At 38.3% G+C, this 25,677-nt stretch overlaps 1 protein-coding gene across 1 annotated transcript; it reads right to left on the bottom strand.

Annotated features, from left to right (window-relative positions):
- Positions 1-1,178: 1,178 nt before the first annotated feature.
- On the bottom strand, positions 1,179-25,677 carry YTHDF3 (YTH N6-methyladenosine RNA binding protein F3). Its single transcript, XM_056484022.1, has 5 exons — positions 25,293-25,677; positions 23,218-23,242; positions 18,016-18,101; positions 15,285-16,877; positions 1,179-3,818 (listed from the first exon to the last, which is right to left on the bottom strand). Exons 1-5 carry the CDS (start codon positions 25,314-25,316, stop codon positions 3,795-3,797), a joined length of 1,752 nt encoding a protein of 583 aa, XP_056339997.1. The 5' UTR covers positions 25,317-25,677; the 3' UTR covers positions 1,179-3,794.

The following is a 25,677-nucleotide window of genomic DNA, read 5'->3' on the forward strand; positions in this document are numbered from 1 at the left end:
GTTGTTTCAACTCGGGTTCAACTAGGAAAAATGCAATGATTTCGTGAGGAATTTTCTAGGATGACCCTGCTTGTGCAGGAAGGTTGGACCAGGTGACCCCACTGTGAACCCCTTCCAATGTGACCCATCCTGTGGATACATTTTGAGTGTGCAAATTCTCCTATGAAATAGGAAACAACTTCAAAACTGAGCTTGGGTGAAACATTGAAAAATATTTAAGATGCTTCCTCCTAAAAATCACACTATTTGTATTTCACCTCAACATTGTCTTTTGTTTAGTGCCATAGTTTTGTCTGGAATAAGAATAATTTTGGCAAGGGGCTTTTGCATCTAAATTTTGCAGACAGTGAACACTGAAACTGTCAGAGTTGTCAAAAAGAAAAAAACTGAGAAAAATAATGCAGAGAAGTATTTCATAAATTAAGAACAGAATAACAAAATAAGTGAAATTTGTCTAGCTGTGATTATCAACTTTTTCTCAATCCAAGTTCCTCAAAATAAAGCAATGTGCATGTTCAACAGACAAATTATTCCTGTCAAATATCAAAAAAAACTATGTGAAAGATGCTGATGTTACAAAGTCAAAGAAGCTCAAAGTTGAGCAGAATTCTTACAGTCTTAGTTTGTCCCATTTGTGTTGGCAGGACAAGCTTTTCCACAGCAACTTTCGATGACAATTCTTAGGCCTCATCAGCCTGGACAAAGTAATCAAAATGAAGAATACTCAGCATTTCCTCCCTTCTTGCATCACTAAATGTGTGACAACACCGTATCTCCCCCATACACCACCAAAATCTTACACTGGAAACAGGTTTTGGTTTTTCTCCCCTGGGAGCCTTTCCCACTTTTAAGTATTCTGCTGCATCTCTGGCTCACCACCAGCAGGTGTGTAGCTGTAGTGCAGCTAAGCCTATTCAACAGTGGGTACCTGCTTCTGAAAGAACACATCTTTCTTACCCTCCCACCATCTCCCTTCTAAACATCACAGAGAACTGGCCAACCATTAAAGCAGCAGAAATGGCTTGAACTGGCTCACTGTTTGGATCACAGGAAAACAAAGGCTGGCACAAAGGAGAAGGCACCAGGAACACAAAGGGGTTCCACTGATTCCTCCATTAGCAAGTTAGAAAGCAACCATTGTAACACCTTCACCATATTGAAAAATCAGACCAAAAAAAGGCATTTCTACATTTATTTGAGATAATAAGCACCATACCTTTTCTTTCTGGAGGAAAAGAACTTGTGCATAAGGAAGCTGAAGGCTAGAAGCTTCACATGTCCATTAACTAATACAGCACTCCACAGCTGATTTTACAATGTTATATACTATTTTTACAGTACTTTATATGCACATAAAATTTCTTTTAATTTCAGCTGCACATACTAAACTCTCAGCAGTCAGCAAATCGGTTGCAACATGACTAACACCATCAGCAATCAAACTCTTCTATTTGTAGATTTGCTAACAATCCTGGAAGAGTGTAAGAACTGTCACGGCTCTCTAAATGTGATCACCTCCTTCTCTCACAATCCCGTCTCATCTTCCCAGCTTTCAAAGCCTGCAACAGAGTGATGAACCCACTTGATACTAAACCTGATTCAATATAATAGCAATGCTCATGCTATTAGAATAAAAAGGCATGGGGTAAGGCAGGAAATACTAAAAAAGCCTGCAAAAATATGAATACTGCAGTGAAAGCAAACTAGGGTTGCACATGCAATCAGTTCCTGAACGCTTGACTCCAACATCAGCTTTCTGGTAACTGGAAACTTGTGGGAATTTTTGTAAGATATTTTGTAACAAAGAAGCAGAAACATGCTGATACCTTGAAGGATCACAGACGAACTACATCTTTCTTTGGACTCACAATATTGACCTTTGCCACTTCAGCTGATCAATGACGGCTGCAATAAATCAGCCCACAGAGGGCAACAAATAGCTATAAAACCTGTTAGCAAGAAACAGATATGCATGGAGGCAGTAATTTTTGGGCTGAAGCCAAATTTCATAGGGATTGGGCTTGAAACCTTTGTCTCCTAGTCTCCTCTTACAATCTGCACTATGCTTATCCCTCCCTTATCCCACTTGCTATTTATGACACATCTAAGTGACATTGCTTCTTTACTCCAAAATACAGGAGTAGCTTCCCTTTTGAGCTTCCAGGTAACTGGCAGTAAAAAATGAGACTCATATCTGCTAGTCTGCAGTCTCCAATAATATTTAAAATAACAAGCCAGAAGCGTGCACAGAACTTCTTGTGTTTGCATGGTATTAAGAGTGCAAAGGGCTTGAGAAGAAAAAACAAAATCATCTATATTGAAAACAAACCTTTGCTACTTAAGCTCCAGAAATCTGACTGCCAAAATCTGTAAATGAAGGACTTGAAATATAACATAAATATCTGTGTTGGACAGTAAGACATGAAACATACTCAAATAATATGTGCTACTGCTATTTTAAGCTCTAAGATATCTGACTTCTCCATCGCTGTTCTAAAAAGGGAAAGCTATCCCTGGAGTTTGGTACAGGTTGTTCAGTAATTTGTACAGTCAATACACCCGCTTAACAGTTTTTCAATATCCTCTTCCAGCAGACAGAATGTGTTGTTATATGAACTGAAACAAAAGATATACTCTTAAGAAGATAAAAACTAGTATAGAAGTGGCCCGTTTAACATGTATTCTAAAATTCTTGTTGCATGGTTCTAACAAAAATCATCCTAACATGTTTATGAATGTCAACTCCATGGACCAAAGTAATTTTCTCAAAATATTTTCAAATGGGGGAAAAAACACCTCGACGTTGGCACAATGAAACAAAAAAATTTGAGAAACAGAGTATATGCTTGCTAAACAAGAATTATGTTTATTTAGCTAGTGAATCACCTAGAGGAGTAAATTTTCACTTTCATGATAGCAATCTGTCAGGCTTGCAAACACCCAGAAATAGGAATTAAAGATTATTTTAAATGTAGTTATAAAGGTCATAAAAAGTCTGATTTAGACTGAGGTACATTTACTCAAAACTGAGATTCATTGAGTGGTAGCAAACAAACAGTTCCTCAGACAAATGCACTTTTTTCAGTATACATGTTACAGGAAAAAAAAAAATAAAGAAATGTGCATTAACTGGTGGTGTCCACCAAGCTGCATATTAATATTCTCTTACACCAAACAGTTTGAAACAAGGGAAATGTCATTCTATTATAATTTCATGTTACGATTCATTTGGCTAAACTGCAGCTTAAAGTTGCTTTGCCATATTAAAAGATTACTACAATAATTTTCACATGAACATTTAGACTTGAGTTTTACTCCAGGACTAAATATGGCATGATTTGCTTTTAATCTGTTGAATAGCTAAAAACTGACAATTAAAAAAACTACAACAAAGAAAAAATTAAGTTGAAGCAATGTGAATCTCACATCATTGAACCACTTCTAATGGTTAAATGTTAGTATTTAACAAATTCAAAGAGTTAATGAATCCTTGCATTCGTTCGGTCTCCTGTGCCTTAGCTAGGATGCATAAATACAAAAGACAGCAGATACTGGTAAAAGCTTCAGGACAGAAAGTGCTTGACGAAGGTACAGTTCTCAAGTGTGTTTGGTGAGAGAGTATAAGGGCAGATGCACTGATGAGAACCATTACAAGAAGAGTCAATTTCGTGTTAAAGTGTTCAAAGATGTCACCTTAAGCAGAAAAAAGCTTTAATAACGTCTTCTTAGACATATTAGGCATTTCCAGAGTCTACATCATTAGTGTTGTATTCTAGCAGGACATCTCCATATAGTTATTGTTTGTTTCTATTTCTCTCCTGAAAAAAACAAAAACAAAAAAGGAAAATCATGTTAATACACATGGATCAACATTATCTGCTTTGCTTTAATTACAGCATTTTCATCACTTGCAATTTATCAGGCAACATGTTTTCAAGGTAAAAGCTTCAATTACTTCCAGGAATAAGAAATTATACAATTTAAGTCAACTTCTTAAAGAGAAACAGAGAAGCGTATGTCAAAGTAGAAGGCAAACGTTCCAAAAAACTGCTATCAAAAAAGAACTTAAGATGTCAGTTTGATTCACTTACAGTAAAATATTGCACAAAGTGAACTGAGCAAGGACACCAAGAGACCTACAAACAAGGCAAGATGTACCCTAAATCTTCTGCTTAGCTTGTCATCCATTATATCCCTGAAAAAATATGGTGTTCCCAGGTATCTCCCTAAAAGCCCCATAAAATAAATATGTTCCAAAGTGCTTAAGATCAAAAGGCAAAGTAAAAGTTGGCCAAACACCTCATCTCCCATACAAATGCTCAAGTGGTAAGAACAATATTTTTTTTTAAGAAGGCCATCTATACATTTTCTTAGAAATTACTTTCAACAACAAAATGAAAAGCAGTGAAATAGGAATGGCTACAAAGAAATCTGACTTCAACATGAGCCTGAGCCACAGTGAGGACCATATTAACTAGACAGCCCTCACAGCACTGTGAGAGACTACATCTGGCATTTAGGGCTAAAACACTAATTGCACTGTAACTATCAGGGATTAACAAATTCATACTATGTAGTACAGGTTTAACATAACAAATGACACTTTCAGTGCTTTATCATCATGCTCCATCTCCTCTACTTTATTCACTATAAACATACACTTAGGCATTATGACTACCTCCAGGAAAAAATAAAAAGTGAACAAACTGCATATTGTTGCCTTCATAATATATCTTCTAGCCTGTAAAAAGACACCAGTCAGTGTAAAAAACTAAGACCTTATCTTTCAATAGCATTTTCCATGATATCTTTCTTTATATGTACAACCGAGCACATTAAAGAAATATAGTAATACCTGCATGGAAGAGAGGTAGGTTCCCATTCCCATTAAAAGAGAATAAAAATATAAAATGACTCCCCATATTTTTATTATTATTGTATATTATAAAGAGAACAATAACATAGCAGGGAAAACAAAATAATCCAGGAGGCATTTGAACAACAGTTTCAAAACCACTCTCTCCAATACCACACTGAAATTTTATTATGCTAGAAACTATTTAAGAAAATGGCAAATGAGCATATGACCCCATACAGATTCTCCCATAAAGACAGTCTATTGAAAGAAGGTAGGTAACACTTATACTGGTTATTGCTGGTGATCTAGTCCTTTCCAAGACAGATTTCCAAGTTGCTTCAAGATGAAAACCAAAGCAATAAAGCCCAGTCCTAGCCACAATGAGCAGCTAGGGCCCCAGCAGATGTGTGTCTGGACATTTGCTAGAGTAGAATTTAATAACTAATATTTTTATAGGAAGATACTATCAATCTTTGAAAAAAGTATCAGTTATTAATACAAGTTGATATCTTAACAATGCACTCTTGGCTGAAAACAGATGATGACTGGCTTCATGCCTTACTATGCATGTAAGGCATGCAAAAATAGCCTGCTCAGGCACATCTCAGATTATTCCTCTAATATTAGCAGATTTCAACTGCAAGAACTACACAAAGTATTGAAAAACACACCTGTGGTACTAAGTAGGAGCCTATGAAACTGCAGTGTTAAAATGTATAACAGTTTTAAACACAACCTGTATACAACTAAAATCATCAGTTCCTGTTCATTTGCAAGTATTACATACATAAGCGCTGACTCAAGCTGCCTAGAAAGACTCTCTGAATTTTAAATTACTGTACTATTAACTGACCAACTATGCTTTGTGAAGCCCTCAACTCAAAATGTATTTAAGTTCATAAAAATTCAAAGTAGAAAAGGAATGATACCCTCACTACCCTCTTCCACTTGATGAAATAAAGGAAGTGTTGCAAATTTTACATCCGCTTCGAATTCTGCAGAGAAAAAAAGGCTTCAAAACACCAGCACATCTTTCCTGCAGTCTCAATATTAAGTATTACTACATTTATATTAAAATACTTCACGCAGACATACAAGCACAACATTTTTCATAGCAAGTGAACAGTACATTCTTCAAATTGTATTGGTGACATTTGGTACTCTGCACGGCAAAACGGAGAGAAAGACCTGATTTATTCAAAACACAGGCAGTGGTATTCCACTCATAACCAAACTCCAACTCCTGGACCACTGTCTTTTCCTATCTCAAGGGAACTTTCCTGGGTTTTTTTGGTGTTTGGGTTTTTTGAGGGGCTTTAGACAAACTCACAGAAGACTTTACCTCCAAGAAGGTTTCCAGCACCAGAGTAGAAGTTTCCAGCATAACCACTTCTCTTTTACCCAATTAATTTCATTTCTTATAATTAGATAAAAGCGAAACTTCTGTCACATCTCTTGGATGAAAACTTCCTCCTGCAAATTCCCTGCCAAAGGTCAACTTCACTTCAGAACTCACCATGGTCAGCTTAGCCAGTTTTAGGGGGAGTTTATGAACAGGACATGGAAATTAAGTAGCATTCAAATCAAACATGGGAACATATTGGTTAATTAAAGGTACTGTCAGCTGCAGACCATATGCTGAATACATTTCACACATGCAAATAACTTTCTGCACAAACCAAGTAAACGTGAATCTCAAAACCGCTTAGGCCTTAGAAATGTGCATCAACCTAGTACAAACAAAACTATGAAATTAACTTGGTCTGAACTGCAAAGCTGACTTACTCCCAGATTTTAGCTGTCTGAATTCAGAGCATTAATTGAATGACCCCATGCTGAGAAGTAGCAGCAATGTAATTTATCCTCAGATATAATGAAATCACTGTGCTAACAAAATTTCAAAATTCAAAGCAATAAAAACATTTCCTGATCTGATTTGAAAGAAACTACTGAGACACACACAACCCTGACTTTGGGATTTCTTTGCCACAAAGAAGGTGAATGAAAAAGCCTTGTTTAAGTAGTCTACACATAAATGCAAATGTAGCCTAACAAGAAGCTACTACAGTCTTTGGCTGTATTCTTTTTCCAAGGTCCCACAAACTGAAGCTCAAGGTCAAGAAAGACAGATCTGAAAGAATGACTCTGGCTGATTTTTACAGCAGTTGCAAGTGCAAGCATTTCAAGGTGTCCATTTGGAAGCTATCCAGGGTTGCAAACTTACACAGACCAATTGCAGAGTTCTCACACACCCTCCAGCACTATCAGCTATAACTGCAAAAAAAAAAAAAAAAAAAAAAAAAAAAACAAAAAAAAAAAAAAAAAAAAAAAAAGAAAAAACCCAAACCAAACCTAGAACTGCAATGTTTAAAGCGTTCATGCCTGGAGCTGTCTCCTCTGCCCCTCTCCCAAGAGGGAGCATTCTCACAACAGCTTCAGAAGCTGCTTTACTGCAAACTGTGATTTAATCTTCAACTTAGAAGCCCTGCTCATCTGCAATGTAAGCTAACATGTCAGACTGCATTCTGTGAAGTGAGGCGCGGGCTCTCATCTGCTCTGCCAACTGTGCTGCGTGGGCAGAACACCTGGCAGAGGCAGAGCAGCCAGCTGTAGAGGTGGTGAAAAAAGCCACAGCAAAGTTCATGAAATCTCATTTACTAATGGCAGCAGCCATAATCTGCAATTTATTTCGCTCCAGTGTACCAGTAAAGCTAGGACAGCATAAGCATCGACCTTACTGCTTGAGAACCACAATGAAAAACAGATTACTAGAAAAGTGAAAAATGGCAGAAATTGTTTACTCCATTTATATCACTGGCTGTTAATGTCAACTAGATTACTGAAACTTTAAAGTGGTGCAAAATATTGGTCCTTTTTAACTGCTCACTCTTGAGCTCCCAACTAAAGAGGGTACATCTCCTCAACACAGACACATTTCTCTGAGAAGCACTTCTGGGAATTCTGGGAAAAAGGGAGAGAATGAACAGATGAGAAGAATCTCTAGAAGTCTTAAATTAACCTAGAAATTTTTCCTGTGCAGATGCCATTCCCTCCCTAAACACTAATTTTCTTCTATTCCTTGACTCAACATGAAAACCACAAGGCACAAATTAAAAATCAAAGTTAACATACAAAGTCAAATAAGATTTTACAACTTAAGAGTAGCTCCTTCTCTCAGTAAGCTTTACAAATTAATACTGATCTGAGACCCTGCTGCTGCAGATCAGTTGAACTACAGACAGTATATAAGGTTCTCAAGCACATAAATATTAAGAAACTCTGCAAAAGCCAGAAAACCTAGACTTCTAATTTATTCTTCTTACTAGTTTTGATGGCATTTTACTTAGTCACTGACACATATTTTTAAGTATACTTTCCAATTATAGGAAAAACTGTGAAAAAAATTACTGTAAAAAAAATTAAATTTTATAAAAGTCATGCACAGTTAGTAGAACATGAACAGACCATATTATTTCATTATGGTAATGATAAAGGCAGTAAGAAGCTAATCCCCATCTGAAATTCCACAGGATACAACCATTCAGAAGGCAGAGGTGGAGAAATGATAACACACAACAAGAAAAGGCTCTGCAGAAACAAAGCTTGAACTCCATGAGCCAGAAAAGCCCTTCCATTCTTGTCTTCCCAGGTGGATACTTTCAGTGATGGATCAGCCAATTCTAAGCACAAGCAGCAAGTGCTTTGCTTCAGCACTGCACATCGTTATACACTGAAATATCAGACTTTAATTATCTACAAGACAGCCATTTCAGCAAGATGATTAAAAAGAAGATAAAAAAAATAAAACCTCGAGATCCTCACAATTATTTGTTAACAATGCTCAGAGTATAACATTGGCTTTCGAAGACTGACAAGAGATAACTTCCTACCAAATCTATAGGAATTTGCATTTAGTGATGACCTCTGTCCCAGGAAAAGAAGCAGAAAGACTCTGACACCTGGGTTCATTTTTCTCAGATGCCCATGGGCAGCAAGAACACATTATTTAATTGCTCTGCTAAGGAACTTATGGTATCCTTGGAAGGGAAATAACATTCACTGCAGGGTTTACAAAATACACTGGTGAAGAATTTCTCAGGCAGTTTTTAAGCCTCACCACTCCTACTCTTTGAATAGGTGTAACTCAAGTTCTAATCTACCATGAGGAAAAATTACATTACTATACCTTGGTTTCCCATTTATATGAAAATTCAGTGAACGTGGAAGTTTACATTTACTTTTTACTATTTGGACTATAATCCATAGGGTACAGAACAAAACTATAATTACTCATCACAATTAACTACACTACCAAACCTCTGAAAAATTCACAGAGAACTGGGCTCAAAAAACCTATCATCTGCTAAGATTTGTAATGTTATATTTCAGCTAGATGAATACAAAGTTTTAAGCAAATTGGTTTTGATATAAAACAATCCTAGTTCAACTGAATCTACAGGAACAGCTTTAACAGACATGAAAGATCTGTATATCTTAAAGTCCCATTTTTCCAGCAAACCACTTCCAGGAATCTCCACCGAGTTTCTGCCAGCTAGCCCATCTGCAGTATCAACGCAGAATCAATGAAGCAAGGCTGTGAAGAATCACAACAGGCTGGAACTTCCTTGCAATACACAGGCATATTTCTCCTTTCAAACTGCAGGAAAAGTATCACTGTTCTAGACAATTTGTTCTTAATAGAGAATTGAAACCTGAGGAGATGTAGAAGGAAGCAGAAGGCTGGTCCATTAATTTTTACACATATCTTAAGTATTCTTAAGATTCTGCTTCTACTCTGGAACATGAGATTTATGATTTTTAAAGCAAAGAAGAAATTCTAACTTAAAGGATATAACATTTAGAAAAGGTACAACTGTCACAGATCCAGCTCAATTCAAGTTTGAAATCTTGTCTTAGGTAGCTGCCTTGATATTTAAGAGCATGATATTAGATCCCCAAAAGTGACTGGTCTCCCAGGCTTTGAAGTAAAGCATTTGGTTGATATTCCCAGCTTTTCCAATAGGGGTCCCTATTTTACAGGAGAAATTGGTCTTTCCACTCCCAGAGCAAGAGAAGTTGAATCCACTCTGTAAAAAGGACCTTGTAAGCTTGCTTTTCAGGAAGGGATTTCAAACAAACAAACAAACCAACCAACAAACAAAAACATGAAGAGATCTGTACAAGTGTAGCTAAGAACTAAGCCTGGAAGTTTAATCAATTTCCACCCCTTTTATTCAACAGTCCAATATTGCACTTTCCCTCTTATCATCACTAGAGAAACACAGGCAACATCCCTACTCAAACTTTCACATGGTCACTGTAAGAGACCGCAGCATAACATCAACCCCCATCCTCTAATGAATTCTAATTTATACCTTGGAACAGAAACTACAGACTCCACCAAATGCACAGAAAACAGGCACATTTGAAACCCCTGTGTCTGTAACACAAGAACATGAAGGTCATTTTCAAGTTTTTCCAAAAGACTAAAGATGCAAAAGCAAATGAAGACATGGCAAATAAGCACACCTTGATGGAAAGGAAATTCTGGAGCAGTATGTTCAAAATAATTCTAGCTCCAAATAATCTTCTCCCATGACCACGGGTACAGATTCATCTCATGACTGTCAAGGAATGGAAAAAAAGTGTTTCCTGTTTCTACTTTCTCACTTCCAATTATGAAGATGACACTCTTGATAAATATGAAGTTCAAGGAAATTGCAAAATAATGTCCCTTGAAACATTATCAAAAGCATACAGGAAATGAACATGTTTCTCAGAAGATAGTAACTACATAACCCTCTTTTAGATGCAAATACACAAACTTTTAAAAGTTTACTAAAATATCATTTAACTGCATTAAAACTTTTTGTCAATCACCTGTTTTTCTTAACTGAAAATCTGTCAATGGATCTATATCCAATTTTGACATTATAATATAGTAATTGATGGTTGGGGGTTAAGAGGAGGAAGAAGCAGCTACAGTTTAGTCTTGATGGATGTTTTCTCCCTTCAAGATATTTTTAAGAAATATCAAATAAAGCACAATGTCAGCAATGTCCTAGAAAGAAAGGAGTTACACTGCTTAACAGTGCAGCCTGATTATGACCCAATTATCACACAAACAAAAGTTACATTGGTATCAGAATGAAGGGGGGAAAAATTAATCCTTTGGAGAGTCAAGAAGTTCTAGCTATGTCAGCATTCCTATTACGAGATATGTAATAAAACAGAAGAAAGCTAAAATTTTAAATACTTATTTACCTGCCATTAAAAGGCTTTCTGAAAAGTAAAAAAAAAATCCAAATGCAAATTAGATAAATTCTATCTTTATGAATAAAAATCAGTTATTTTACTGGACTATCACACTAAGAAAGCCATCTAAACCACTCTACAGTTACATGAAACCATGACCTTTTTTCCCACTGTATAGTGCAAAAGTAGAACTCTTCATCAAAAAGCACCAAAAGAAGTCCTAGGACAACACGTAATAAGCCACCACCTGAGGGCAAGGAAGTTTGAATCTGCCAACAACTGCATTTTTAATCAGAGCCACATTTGATTTTCACCCATAAACTTGCTGAAGACCAGATGCAAAGCTACTATTAAGATGTTTTTCTTTATTTTCAATACCTTCTATTTTCTAAATTGTAATTATGTCATCTTAAAACACGTATTTTCAGGATTCTGTTTCATTTATTTAGATATTACAGCTTTCTGCTGAAAGACAATAAAACATCTTTTTAAATAATATGCATACAAATCAGCACATTTACACCACAAAGCAGCAGTTAACTAAGGACAAATGGAATTCCAGATTATTTCAATGTATGTCTGACAGAACTCATGAAAAGCATCACTCATTTCTCTGATCCTTTGGTAAAAGATCATAGCACTTGTATGCTTAAAATAGGAGTCTGGAACCTGAGCTGTAAGAGAAAAGGAATGATTACTGCACAAGCCCAGCTGCAGATAGATACCTTAACCACACCAGGGTTACATCAAACAGTGGTAGACACTGTTTAAAGTAAATAAAGCAGTTGCTTTATTCATGCTTAAAGAGACTATTCTCTGTCATTTTCAACTAACCTTTATCAAATGGGAAAGTTACTGAAGTTTCATGTTTATCAGAGACTATTCCTTCCACTTTCAGAAGTATACTGCCATATTTTAATAAAACATACCGCTAGGCCATATTGGAAATGAATTATTGATCCCCCTGAGTTGTTAAGATTAAACTTTTACAACCAATTATTTTAAGATAAATTAGCTTTAATGATGAACAGTTATAAAGTAAATTAAATCCCTAAATCATTTGCTGTTTGCAATATTTAGATTCCTGGCTGTATGAAAGTTTGTAAGCACCTATGCAATAAGAAAACATTAACTGAATTTCAAGGACCGTGGAAGGGACTATTGCTGCCTGATTCATTTAATATTTCATTAAAAGTTATGATATTTTTTATGACCAAAACACTGGAAACAAAGTGATTGCCATAGCTCCCAAGAAAATGAACACAAACTTAATTTACACAGTAATACTGGCAGTAGAAAGTGCACATATTTAAATTCAGCTCCATGAAAGCTTAGCTGGCACTAGGTAATAAAGAGTTATTCAATTAACCATAAACCAGAGCTTACAATACTAACTGGTGCATTTAGAGACTTGAATCATAAGAGTTAACAACTGTATGTTTACAATTTAAAGACAGATTGCTTGTACACTCTGTGATAAAAGAAAAAACACAGATTTAAAATCAACATTCAATCATAAGAGAATGCTCAAGATAAACTCTCAGAAGATGTCATTAGTTTAATTTGACCTTCCTATCTTTTCAGTCTATATTCATTTGCTTAAGGCATGTCTCAAATCCATCTACAGAGAGAAAAACCTCACAACTAACCTACAAAGCTCTGAAGCAATTTTTCACAATTGGTTATAAATCCAATTTATACGATGCTGTAAAAGTGCCAATGGCCACACAAGTATGTTTTCTCTCAATAGTGTTCAGAAAGGTAACTATTCACAAAGAAACAAAGAACTACTTGAGTCATACAGATACTGTATGTTTCTCTTAAGATATTATTCAAATAGCAATGTTACTTTATTACTCAAATATCCATTACCACAGTTGTCTAGCTCAAGACCCACTAAATGCTGAACTCAGCACTTTGAATTTTAAGTTTAGCACACATAGAAAGACTTCCACTAATCTACGCTCCTTCTCTTCATTACATTTTGTGGTTTTTACCTACTACTGAGGGAACAAAGCCACAAACAAAATCCTTCTGAGTTGCTAGGGCACACCTGAATTATAACTTGCTTGTGAAGATTTTTTCCAAAAAGAGAGCTATTTTTGAAGCAAACCAGTTATTTGTGAAATATCTCAAGATTTTGAAAATTTAGAAAATACTGAAGCATGAAGGCTACAGAGACACATTATAATCTTAGCTCTCCTGAAACATTATAAAATGACAAGGAATCACAGAATCAGAGTGTCTGGAAAGCACCCATGAGGATCACCAAAGCCCAACTCCTGGTTCTGTGCAGGAACACCCAAGAGATGTTGACTAAACACTTCTTGAACTCTGTCAGGCTTTGAGCTGTGACCACTTCCCCAGGGAGGCTGTTCCAGTGCCCAACCACTCTCTTTTCTCCTATCTGATCTACATTTCCCTGATACAGCTTCAGGCCATTCCCTGGAAACCTCTTACTGGTCACAAGAGTGAAATCAGTGCCTGCCTCTCCACTTCCTCTCAGGAGAACACAATGAGGTCTCCCCTCAGTCCCCTCCAGGTTGAACAAATCAAGTGTCCACAGGTTCTTCTCATATAGTTTCCCCTCCAGACCCTCCACCATCATTGTGGCCCTTCTGGATGCTCTCTCATAGCTTTATGTCTTTCTTATATTGTAGCACTGAAAACTGCATACATGACTTCACTAGCACAGGGTAGGGTGGGACAACCACCTCCCTTGATTGCCTGTTGATTCTGCACTTGATAAAGCTGCACCAAAGCCTGAAAAAGTCAAAGTTTGCTCCTTACATTGAATAGTAGTTAAGAAAGCAGTGAATTACCCAGTCATTGAGATACCTTGAAAGTAACAATAGTCATTTAGGGCATAATCCATTTTCTTTTTAGGAAAAAAATCCAAAAGGCACTATGTACCCAACTGGAATACTCACTCACCTAGCCTCCCAATAAGAGAAAACTTTTCAACCTAACTTATTACACAGTTGTGCAATAGAACTGTAAAATTGACTTGGGCTATGCCTGACATTGTTCTACAGGAGATGCAACACACGTTGAAGGATTAGGAACACACAGAGGTGAAACCACCACAGTACTAGAGACCTAAGAGAAAGAAACATTTCACCTGCTTCACAACCTATGTGTCAGCTTAAAGTGAACAAATTCTCAACTTCACATATCTCAAGGCCCCTAGCCAGCATAAATCCTAAACTTTTGGGGGTTTTTATTCAGTGAGTGGTGTGACATGATGAACAGAGATCATTAGCAACAAATCAAAAATAGGAATTGCCATCAGTACAAATACTTGCTTATCTTCTAACTGGTAAAAATAGCTCCTGAAATGTTTCTAACCATGAGACAAATCATACAGTTACATTTACAGTTAGTGGCAAGTCTGGAAAGAAAGTAAGTATAGGAAAAATAAATACTGTGGCCAATGGTGAGCACAACTGTTAGGATCAGGGAGGGTATGAAAGACAAAGCAGACAAGTATTATAAAACTGCTTGAATTAAATGCTTTACCCTTGTCTGGTTTCCTGAAATGCCTCAAAACTAAAAGTTTCTCTACAGAGTTATTGTAATTACTCTTCCTTTCAGAAATAAACTACAAATTACATTTTTTAGGAAATGCACTTTCGGAAAGGAAAAAAAATTATTTTGACACTATGCAAGCCATCACCACATTCTGTGTTTCACAGTTCCACAAAAGATAAATTGAATCAAGGAGAGAACCTGCTTTTCACACTAATCATGCTGTTAACATTTTATTAAAGCAAAATATGAATTGAAATGTTATGTTAAATAAAGTACACTACTTCTCTAATTTCTGGTCCTTTCTGTGACACCTAGAAACTGTAAAAATCTAAGCAAGAAGACTTCAGTTATGGATAATTGACTCAATTCAGTTTTCATTTGCACTGAAGAAGTAGAACATGCTGGATGTCTGCTTATTCAGGCCTGCCTTAGTATCGTAATTAAACAGATGACTGAACTAACAAACAAGTTACAGGAACTTAAATTTTTTCATGAAGAGCCAGCTTTATGAAGTCGACACTTGTAGTAAAAAGTACCACTTTCTGGTTTAACACTTGCAGACAGAAATTCCAGATGAATTTAAAACAAGATTTCCAAAAACAGAAAAAAAAGAGCTATTGTAATGACACTGATTTCTTACCCTACGCATGGCTTCCTCCTCCTCTTGACGCTTCTCATAATGTGCAAAGTCATCAAAGATTGAGGTGGTATGCTTGAAAGTAGCAATTATTTTAAGCACTTGCTTGGCTTTTTCTAGGGGTACCTCTTGAGTGTCCCTCGAATTGGTAACCGGTTTGTTGTCATTGTTTTCCAAGCGAATATGTCGCAGTTGGTTATTGGGAACGTCTTTGACAAAGATCCATTTGACATCAAACTTCCCCTTCCACTTATCCTGAGACCAGACACCAGCATATGCATTGTAGTCCACAACAGACTTCATCTCAGCCACTCCACAAAAGTGTCCACTGCCATTCACACTGAAGAGTAAATAGAGTGGGCCTTTTCCATTCAGGGACCGGTAAGCAGCATCCAAGCGCTTGTTACCATGCTCAGTACTACACCAGATAGAGTACTTAATGGAGCGATGAATATCGTCCTCTGAGTAACTTTTGATTATAAACACACGTCCGTTCTTCAGATTCCAATCGAAGTCTTTGGGATTGTAGTTGTTTATGGCCTTTAGTTTCTCCAGCACTGGGTGCACTTCCACACCAGAAGGTGAGGAGCTGACGGATACAACACCTAAACCAAAGTTCTCACTACCAGCTCCGTTGTTCTGGCTGAAGCCCACACCCCTATTACGAGGAGCTACCCAGCGGTTTTGCAGCTGCTGCTGCTGCAACTGGTGAGGCTGGGCCTGCTGCTGAGGTCCTTGTTGCTGCTGTGGTTGCTGTGGCTGAGGCTGCTGTTGAGGCAGTTGGCTTTGCACCAGTGGTGGTGGTTGAATTAATGGCTGAGGCTGCTGGATTATAGTCTGAGGAGGCAGTACTGGTTGAGCTGGGGGTGCTTTTACCACTGACCCTTTGTCATCCCAAGTTCCAATATTCATGTTGTGTTTTATAGGTGGCGGCGGTACAGCAGGGCCCCCAATGCCCACATTACCTTTAGGCTTGAGCTTCGGCTGAGGTTTAGCAGGTTTCCTTGCAATTGCAGCCCATGAGGTTGGTTTAGGTGCTGAACTGCTAACTGGGGGCACGCTGTTAGCTGCAATGCTTGTCATACCTGTACTGCTCAGAGCTGAACCTACAGTTTTCGTTACAGCAGCCGTCATATCTCCACCAATTTTCAGTCCAGTCATGCCTTGCTCAATGCTGCTAATGCCAGGCACCTTGCTCAGAGTATCACTGCCAAATCCAGCCTGTCCATCTGCTATGGCTCTCCCAAGAGAACTAGGTGGATAGCCATAGCTGCTGCTGTAAGCAGAGCTTTGCGTTGATTGTCCCTGAGATCCACTTGTCCCCCATGTAGAGAAGTCTGCATTCCCAGGAAAAAAATTAAATCCATGCTGCCCAAGAAATGGAGGGGTATTTCCTAATGCCCCGGGTTGACTAAATACACCATCAGGTATGTAATGGTGTTCACCATTGCTCATCTGTCCATAAGTTGTCAAATATGGCATTGGAGGGTCACCTGCAGTTGACCATGCTGCTTCACCTAAAGAGTATGGAAATCCAATGGATGGAGCATAATAGCTAGGCATATATGGGTCTGACATTGGTGGATAGCTGTTGCTCTGCAAGAAAATAAAATTTTAAAAAATCAGCAATATTGACAATTTTTTCTGGAGCATTATCCTCATTTTTAGCTACTAGGCAAGGTTTAAAATGCCCCCATGCCAACAGTATCAAGAAAATAACAAGCTACTCTAAAACAAGCTACTCATAACTGTACCTTCATAACTAAAGAGAAATAGCTGCAACTATGATTTTAAGTTGACGTTTTCTTAGATTTTGTCATATTTCTCACTTCTAATTGGAGACTCCAACAGAATATTACAGTGAAATGGATGCAAGGATGCCTGTTTGTTTCAGGAGTAGCAGCAGAAAAAAAGGTAACGTATCCATGCTATGAAGAATGGGCATTAAAACAGTACTACTCCACATAGACTCCTGGGAAATCACACAATTTAACTCTTGAGACATTTGAAAGACTACCCCCATATGATTTCTGCTGTTGTTTTGTAGAAAAAAAAATTGCATATATCATCCTCTAGCTGATGCTTCCTTAATGTTGTATTATTGGAAAAAAAAAGTGAAGGCAAGCAAAAATTCTTAAGTTTTTTAATAACTTGCATGCTCGCTTTCTCAAGATCACTCTAGTTTACAAACTTAACATAACTCATATTAACTTTCAACTAAGAGGCAATTCACAGCTCTGGAAGTCAAGCCATTAGCTTCTTGGCAGAGGATTTGTACCAAGCTGTAGTGATATTAAGCTTCCATCTATTATGCCATCAGCTGTGAGCTACTTCTACCACCTTTAAAGGAAGTCATGTCCAAGCAGTTAATATATTCTCAGAGCCAATAAAACTGTTGTTTTGGATTGCATCCAAAAGGATGATTTTGTTTTAAATACAAGGGTTTAGGGTTTATTTTTCAGCTCAAGTTCTTGTATCTGCATCCTTCTGAAGCTACAGCAGAAGCACAAGAGCATGAGACAACAAAGCACGCTTTTTAACTGCAGCCTTTCCAGAATTCTTAAGAATATTTCATCTGCTTAAGAGATCACATCATAAAACAAAATACTATATAAAATTATACTTCCATGTATATTCAGGAAAGTCAGTTTTTTGAGATTTCTTAGCATTACTAAGTCTGGAAGTCAGCTGAACCTCAAAGTTAACTTCAAGGCACTAACCAATGTTCACTTACCTGATTTGTCTGACTACTTAGATATGGCTCAAAATCATCATCATTTACTGCATCCTTTTGATGAATCGAACCGTTTTGTACTGAAACTAAAAACAAATCTGCATTAGAATACTCTCTTGAAAATCTATGCTGCACTTTTAATCTAGGCAACACTTCTTAACCACCTGTACATTGAAATACATATTATTGTTAAGCACCATTCCAATTTAAACAAAATATCTCATTCTACTGATCATAAGGATCAGATCTCAGGAGAGGTCTGCAAAGATAGCAACTAGAACAGACTATTCCTGTCTATTCTTTCCTGAGATCCACAGGCAGATGAACTACAGGCACACCTTATTTGCACAGGCAGTAAATCCAGCATTTCCGGAAGTACCAGACCAAGTGCAAATGTGCAGACCAGCCCCATCTATAGACATATTCAATAGGTTCAGGGAAAGTTGCAACATAGGGCTCTCTCCTGCCAGGAGGAAAGGCAGTTACCCACTAAGACAGCCACGAAGGACACCACTATTCAGCTATTTAATCCTGTATTTCCTACATAACTGTACTGCATTAGTGACATCACTGAAGCTCTGAGGTGACAAAGCAAGACAGAAATAAAAGCTTAAGTCCCAAAGGGTGATTACAAGCCTTTTCCAAAACATATGCCACTACATGCTGGAATCTCTTCCTACCTGCTCTTCTTGGTCTCCTATTACCTTTCATTTCATCTAAGGCATTACACCTACCTGGGATTCTCCAGCTGCCCAAATTACTGGAAGTGTCTCTCTACCATCCCCCAGGCTACTATTCAAACAAAGCCACTCTGCACAAATTTCTGCTAAGTTCCACTGTTTCCCATGGTGCAAAGCAGAACAGGGACTTAAACCAACACTTTCAATTACACAACCTGAAGATGAAGATCTGTTCTCAAAAATAAATTACTGGTTATCCAAAGGCAATTTTTTTTTTTGTCAAATAGGTTCAGTAGGGGGAAAAAAAGGAAGTCTCAGGATGATCAGTAAGGTGCACTGAAAAACCACAACTGCAGAAGTTACAAAAACCAGCAGATTTTCTGAAACTTAAAAAACTGAGTTAGGAGCCAACTTTATGGTTTCCCTCTTTTAGCAAAAGCTTCTGAAAAGCATATACAAGCATGAATTAAATATTCAACTTTGCTGAAATTAGTGTTTAAGAGTCAGCGGTTTTTTCTTGCTTCATTGAGGTAGGGGGGTTGCCACCCAGAATTCACATTGAAAGCCAAGTGGTGCTTGAATTTTTTTTCATGTTTGACTTCAACATCCCTAAAACAAAACTGCCTTCAGTGAATGAAACTAGCTGAAAGAAATGACAAAGTAATAGATATAATCATAAGGAATAATCAAAATCCTGGAAAATTTTATTAACTTCAGACAGCAGTAAAAAAGGTAACAATTCGTAATTTAAAACAAAAGTTCTTTTTCAAAGCAATTATCTGGGAAGAAAGCAACCTGTGCGTTGAAAACCTTCTTGAAGTTTTAAAAGAACACCAGACATTTGAGTTATTACAAACTGGCAAACTGTATTCCTATACTAGCAAGAGTCAAATATCACCAGCAGTGCTGAGCACAATGCAGTTTAGAACTGGACAGAACAATATTCCTAATTAAACACCATATTTAAATTAAACATTAGGTGTTGGGGGTTCTTTTCCACCATAAACAGAGTTTCAGTTAAGGTCACATATAATTCTGAATTTACACACAATGGTAACATATTAATGAGTTGGAATTCCTCTTCATATTTGGTCCAGTTACACACAGGACAAGCCTCAAAGCATTTTGTCTATGCCATGTCCATTGCTTAGTCTTAACCAAATAGTACAAACAGCACAGCTCTCAAAAACATTCTATTTTAATGAAAAACATGGGCAGCAGCATACAAGTTTCTTAAAAGCATGCAACCACAAGTAAAGGAATAAACAGATGTATGTCAAGACTAGTATCCCATCAAAATTAATCTCCTCATACTGACAGCTAATCTTGATAAAACGTGCATCTGCTGTGTTTATTGTTCCACAGGTATCTAAAGGTCACTGAAGACAGAATTATTTTTGGTCTGACAAAACTAACATAAAATATTCTTGTAACCATATTTTCTTTTTTATTCCTTCTGCACTGAAATATTAAGGCAGCAACACAAAATATATCAACACTGACATTTGTTTCTAGTGAAATATATACATTTCCCAGTGAAATAGAATCACTGGAAACATGTTTCTTTAGCTTTTCATTCTAACTTTACATAATGTGTTAATAGTGAAGAATGTAGCCCACACAGACATTTAACAAGAGCAAATGAATGCCTCACTCCCAAAAACTCATGTTAAGTGTTCCAATTGAACAGTGCAGTGATGAAGAATACTAATACAAACTAATCTACAGGTACTAAAAATATCTGTATCAATACAACCCTAAAAATACCATATGTTCCTGCAAACACTGAAAACGTACAGTGTAATTAGGTATTGGGAAGAAGCAACTCATCAAATAGAGGATTTAAAGCTAACATTCTTTGAACTGCCACTATCCTTGGAATAAATACTCACAAAAATTAATAGCTAAAGGCACAAGAATAACTTTTCATTAGGAGTCATCACACCTTAATGTGAAGAGTAAATACTACAAAAAACATGAAACATTTCATTCTTGTTTTAAACCTAGTAATTACATTTAAGCCTCCTACAAAACAAAAAATTGCTATACACACAAGTGTAAAAATAAGTCAGCACCTTCCTATGATAGATTTGATACACTGGCACAATAAACAAAAGGGAAAAAATAAAAGGAGCTCCAGGAATGCCTCTTTTCTTCACGCCCCTATAGGTCCTAATTTGATGGATGTCAGTTCTGATGTTCTACGTCAACTGTATAGTAGTTGACAACTAGAATAAGAAAATTTTCATGACAGGATGATTTACTCATTAAAGTCTCTGAAATACCACCACAAATATCTGACACAACAGATAGGTAGTACTGTTCTACATACTAGAACTCCAGTTCCACAAATTGTAGTTGATGGAAACACAGTACACCAGTTTATGATCAATTAGAATAAAGCATCCAAGGCATTTTACTAGACAATAAAAAATCAGCTACCTACCAATATCGTTTGCAGGTCTAATATTTTTCATTTCAATATGAAATATGTATACACCCCTTTTATTGCTCACTCATTCTCTCATATCCTCTACCAGACATGTGGACAGCTTCTGCCATTCTCATTAACATTACCAATCTTATGCACTGAACCAACTTCAGACTGGTATGTTAACTCAGTATCACATCTTCCCTCAAAACTACTCTAAGCTGAGACCTATCATGACAGCTGAAAGAGTATTATCTGCTAATATGTGGTCAGTAAGGACTGCTGACACTGACTGAATTCAACCACTTGAAAAAGCCTCTAGCCCAAAGCCAACAACTTGTGCTACACTCAAGATGTTAGCACAATCGTCTAACCTTTAATCTAATGCTAAGTCATAACTTAGTTTCACTAAACAGACATTACACCAAATAATGTAACAGAACAGAGATTAATTGCTCTGTTTTACTATAGTTTTCACTTAGGTCATACTCTCACCAAGAGAATACATCATGAGCATTCATTAGTTAAAAGGATGCACTCGATTAAAAAAATCCAAGTTCAGAAATGCAAAAATCTCTTCCTTACATAGCAGATAGAGATGTGTTTTGATTCAAACATTCCACAGCAGTGGCAATTTATAGAACACAAAAATATGCTAACATAAATAAGCCAAAGTAAAGCTGACTAGTGCATTTTCACACACTGCAACATAACACCCAAATAGAAATGCTTAATACTGCCAGTCCAAGTCACAAATATAGAGTATAGTTCAAAAGCCACCTGTGTGAGTCCAACAGATACATCTAATTAACCTCACTAAAACACAGAAATGATAGTTCAAAGACTGTAAAGCCATCAACAATGAATCTGACTTCTCATTTAAGGGCAACATGGAAAGTATAACCACAAACTATCTCAAGAACATGAAGTAGTTAGCAAGTGCACTTTGAGTAAAGAAAAAAGAGAGAACAAGTATTCAAGAATAACCAAACTAAGAACAGCTGAGGAGGTAAACACGTTCCTTTATCTCCAAATGCAGAGAAATTAAAAAGAACAGGCCAAATTCAATGAGATCTGGGAACCATGTGCCACCTCACAAGCAATATATGTAACAAGAAGCAGATAATCTGCACATAGACAGAATAATAGAATAAGTATGCTGTGGATAATATTAAATGACAGCTCACAGAGAACAACTAGATTAGTTCAGATAATGAACTAAGAGAGGCAAAGAGTACCTGAGCTAAAAAAAAAAGTTTCTTGTCTGTATACGAATAATAAGGATATTAACACACAGAGGTAGCTGTGTGCATGCTATCCTATAGCTCAGTTTGCTAAGCAGCTAAGAATTAAATGGGCACAAGCAGACTGTTTAGGCAAAAAGAAATTCCAAATAGAGTATTAGTGAGAAAACAAATTCCAAACAAAATACTGCAAGATATAATCTGAAATGCTGTTTACAACTGATGTGCCAAGAATTTTAGAGAGAATATTAAGTAGTTAGTATTAGTTCCTTCCTTCTGTGGGAAAGAAATCCCACTGTGTATGGTATTTCAAAAGTAAGACCTTGACAGAAACATGAAAAAAGCAGAAAAGCAGAAAGCCTAAAAACACTGACAAAAGATCAGTTACTGGTGCTAAAATGAAGCAAGACTACAAAAATTCTGAGAATAAGGAAGGTGATGTTTTCTGCTCACAGATTTGAGTAACTAGTCACATGTTTTGCTGTCTAGCAAACTAAGGAAGCTGTTCAAAAGATTCTTCCTGTGATTCTACTCACTACACAGAAAGGCCCAAGGTGTACTGTTAAGAAGAGATTATACAAGAATATCACAAAGGCAACTAAAAGTAAGTAACTATTGAACTGACTTCTGACATTAATCTCTTGCAAAATAACACATTGTAAACTGATGTACTGCTGTGTCACAGTAAAAGTGCTGGGAAGTAACATTTTGGCACACAATTTGCTGTCATCCTGCTCTGAAAAAAACAGACATCCTATAGCTACAACCTCTTGCTATGACTGTCAGCCATCATTCACCATAAAAGCAATATTACAGATTTATACAGAAATACAAGATATTAACTTACCTTTATTTCCCTGTCCTTTAGGTCTCTGTATATAGGAAAAAGTGGGGGGGAGGGGGGAAGGAAAACAGGTTCAGTTAGAATCCTCTAATATCAACTACAGTGTAATTCTATTTATTTGCCAATTCTGCCCTTTTCAACTTAAATATCACTTTAAAATAATACTAAACCATGTGATTATAAAAATGTTGTGACATTACTTAAAATAACATTTTAAAATACTACAAAACCAAAACCTGATAAAATTTTACTGAAAACATTGATATCATCTAGGATTTAATAGCAGGTGCTGAAAAGCTGAACAAGTGAATTTTAATTGCCCCTGGGCCTGAAAAATAAATAAGCAAACAAAATAAACAAAAATAGCACAGAGTTAAAAAAAGTTAGTACCTTAAGATTCCTGCCAATACCCAAATTTCATTATGATATGTCATCTTTTAAATTGACTGACAAGTACTTATCAAAGAATAACATACAATGCCTTGCTTTTTAGATATATAAAGGAATATAGAGCTGTATCATATGCTGAACTTCAAGCTGTGCATTCCTCACCTAGGCAATTATACTGAGAATATTATACAGTCTGTACAAAGAATTCACACAAGGAAATAATTCCTTAAGGAGGATTTTTTTTTTTTTTAGGATTAGTCATTACAAAACACTGTTAATCTGTCATGCACTAAGAATCAATGTAACATTACAAGTTACAGTATCCTTAATTCCTCTACAGCAAGATAAAATAACTTAGAAAAACAAATGCTAGTCCATGAAAATCTAATTCACCTTCTCATATTACTTTCAATTAGGCAGGAGTGGGTCTCCAGACTCCATCACTCTTTTAACAATTTTTAGTCCTGAAGAGCTCAGTATTCAGAGGTTTGAAAGTTTAGGAGGTAACCACCTCCAAGTGACTTTCACGTACATTTGTCTCAGAGTTACCATAACAGTGTTAAGGGCTGCTTCACCTAGAGGTGCACTGGTTAGACACTGCCCTCTCCTCAAATGGGAAAAATCTCTGTAACCTGAAAAATCCCAACCACCTTATCTTTTGGGATGAATCTAATCCAGACACAAAGGCATGCAAAGGCCAGCAAGAGACACAGGACTAGAAAAAGTTGGGAAGAAGCAGCCTTCATGAAAGACAGACCAATGAAAAGCTAAGGGATCACTGAGCTAGAAATAAATGCTTAAAGGAAACCGGAGAGCATGCACAGAGACAAAAGAAACAAAACATTAAAGGTACAGAAAGAAAATAAAGGGAGGCAAGAGACTGCAGGGCTAAAACTTTTGGGGAGGGCCAGAAACCCAAGGAGGAAGCAGAGATCAAGACAGGACCTAGTTTTCAGCCAGAAAGAAAAGACCAGCAGAGGCCTAGCAAAGGTAAAAAATGTAACAAATTCTAAGCTCCGTGAAGAACCAAGTTTAAAAAAACAAGTGCTGCACATCGCAAGGAGAAAAAATGAGAAGTGCTGGAAGAAGCGGAGGCTGGGGGAAAAGGAGAAGCCAGAGGCCCGAAGGGAGAAAAGGTGGGCGAGGAGAGCGAAAGGCAGGAAGAGAAAGGATGCGGTAAGGAGGAGCCTGGGGGAGTTCGGGGTGCGCAAGGAGACGGCGCTGGGCGCCCGGGGAGCCCGGCTGCACGGCGCTCCCGGAGCGAGAACCGGGAGCCGGGGCCCGCCGGGAAGAGCCGGTCCCGAGCAGGTCCCACACAAAGGGGGCCGCGGGCGGGGGCCGGGCCGGCAGCGCTCGGGGCTGAGGGCGGCGGGCGCTGCGGGCGGGCGGGAGGCGGAGCGGCCCCGGCGCGGCTCAGCGGTTATAAATAGGGGCGGCCGGGCCGGGAAAGGGGCCCGCCATCCCGGCGGCGAGGGACAGCCGCTCCCCATGGCGGCGGGGAGCGAGGAGCGAGGGAGGGAGCGAAGCGAGGAGGGAAGGAGGAGGCCGCGAGCCGCGCCGCCCCGGCGGCGAGGGAAGGTGCAGGTGGCCGCCCTGCCGCCGCCCTCCCCCGCCGGCGGCAACGACGGGGCCGGCGAGAGCGAAGGCGAGAGAGCGGGCGGCCGCCCCCCCCGCCCCGCGGGCGGTACCTGGTCGACGCTGGTGGCTGACATTCTTCACGGGGAGCCGCGATCCCCTCGCTCCGCTCCGCCTGGGCCTCGAGTGATTCCGCACGCCGGGGCCGCTCGCTCGCCTCCGCCGCCTCCTCCCCACCGCCGCCGCCGCCGCCGCCTGATTGTCGCCGCCGCCGCCTGGGCTCGCTGCCGCCGCCGATCGGGTTCCCGCTGGAAGGAGCCGGCCGGCCGGACGCAGCGCCGCTTCCCCCCCCTTGCTCTGGGCTCCGCTTCCCCACAATGGCGGACAAGGCTCCGGCTCCCACTTCCGCTCCGCGCCGCCCTGACCTTCCGCTCCCCCCGCCGCCGGCGTCGCCGCTGACCTTTCCCTTCCCGTCCCCGCCTCCTCCATGTCACGTGG

The sequence above is a fragment of the Oenanthe melanoleuca genome, chromosome 2, assembly GCF_029582105.1.
Source record: "Oenanthe melanoleuca isolate GR-GAL-2019-014 chromosome 2, OMel1.0, whole genome shotgun sequence".
Lineage (NCBI taxonomy): Eukaryota > Metazoa > Chordata > Aves > Passeriformes > Muscicapidae > Oenanthe > Oenanthe melanoleuca.

What these genes read in the sequence shown, in the direction of transcription:
- YTHDF3 (XM_056484022.1), bottom strand. Translation starts at nt 25,316, where the DNA reads ATGTCAGCCACCAGCGTCGACCAG. An exon ending in CAGCCACCAGCGTCGACCAG is followed by an intron (nt 23,243 to 25,292) that starts GTACCGCCCGCG and finishes TCCTATATACAG; the next exon opens with AGACCTAAAGGACAGGGAAA. An exon ending in TAAGTAGTCAGACAAATCAG is followed by an intron (nt 16,878 to 18,015) that starts GTAAGTGAACAT and finishes ATTTTCTTGCAG; the next exon opens with AGCAACAGCTATCCACCAAT.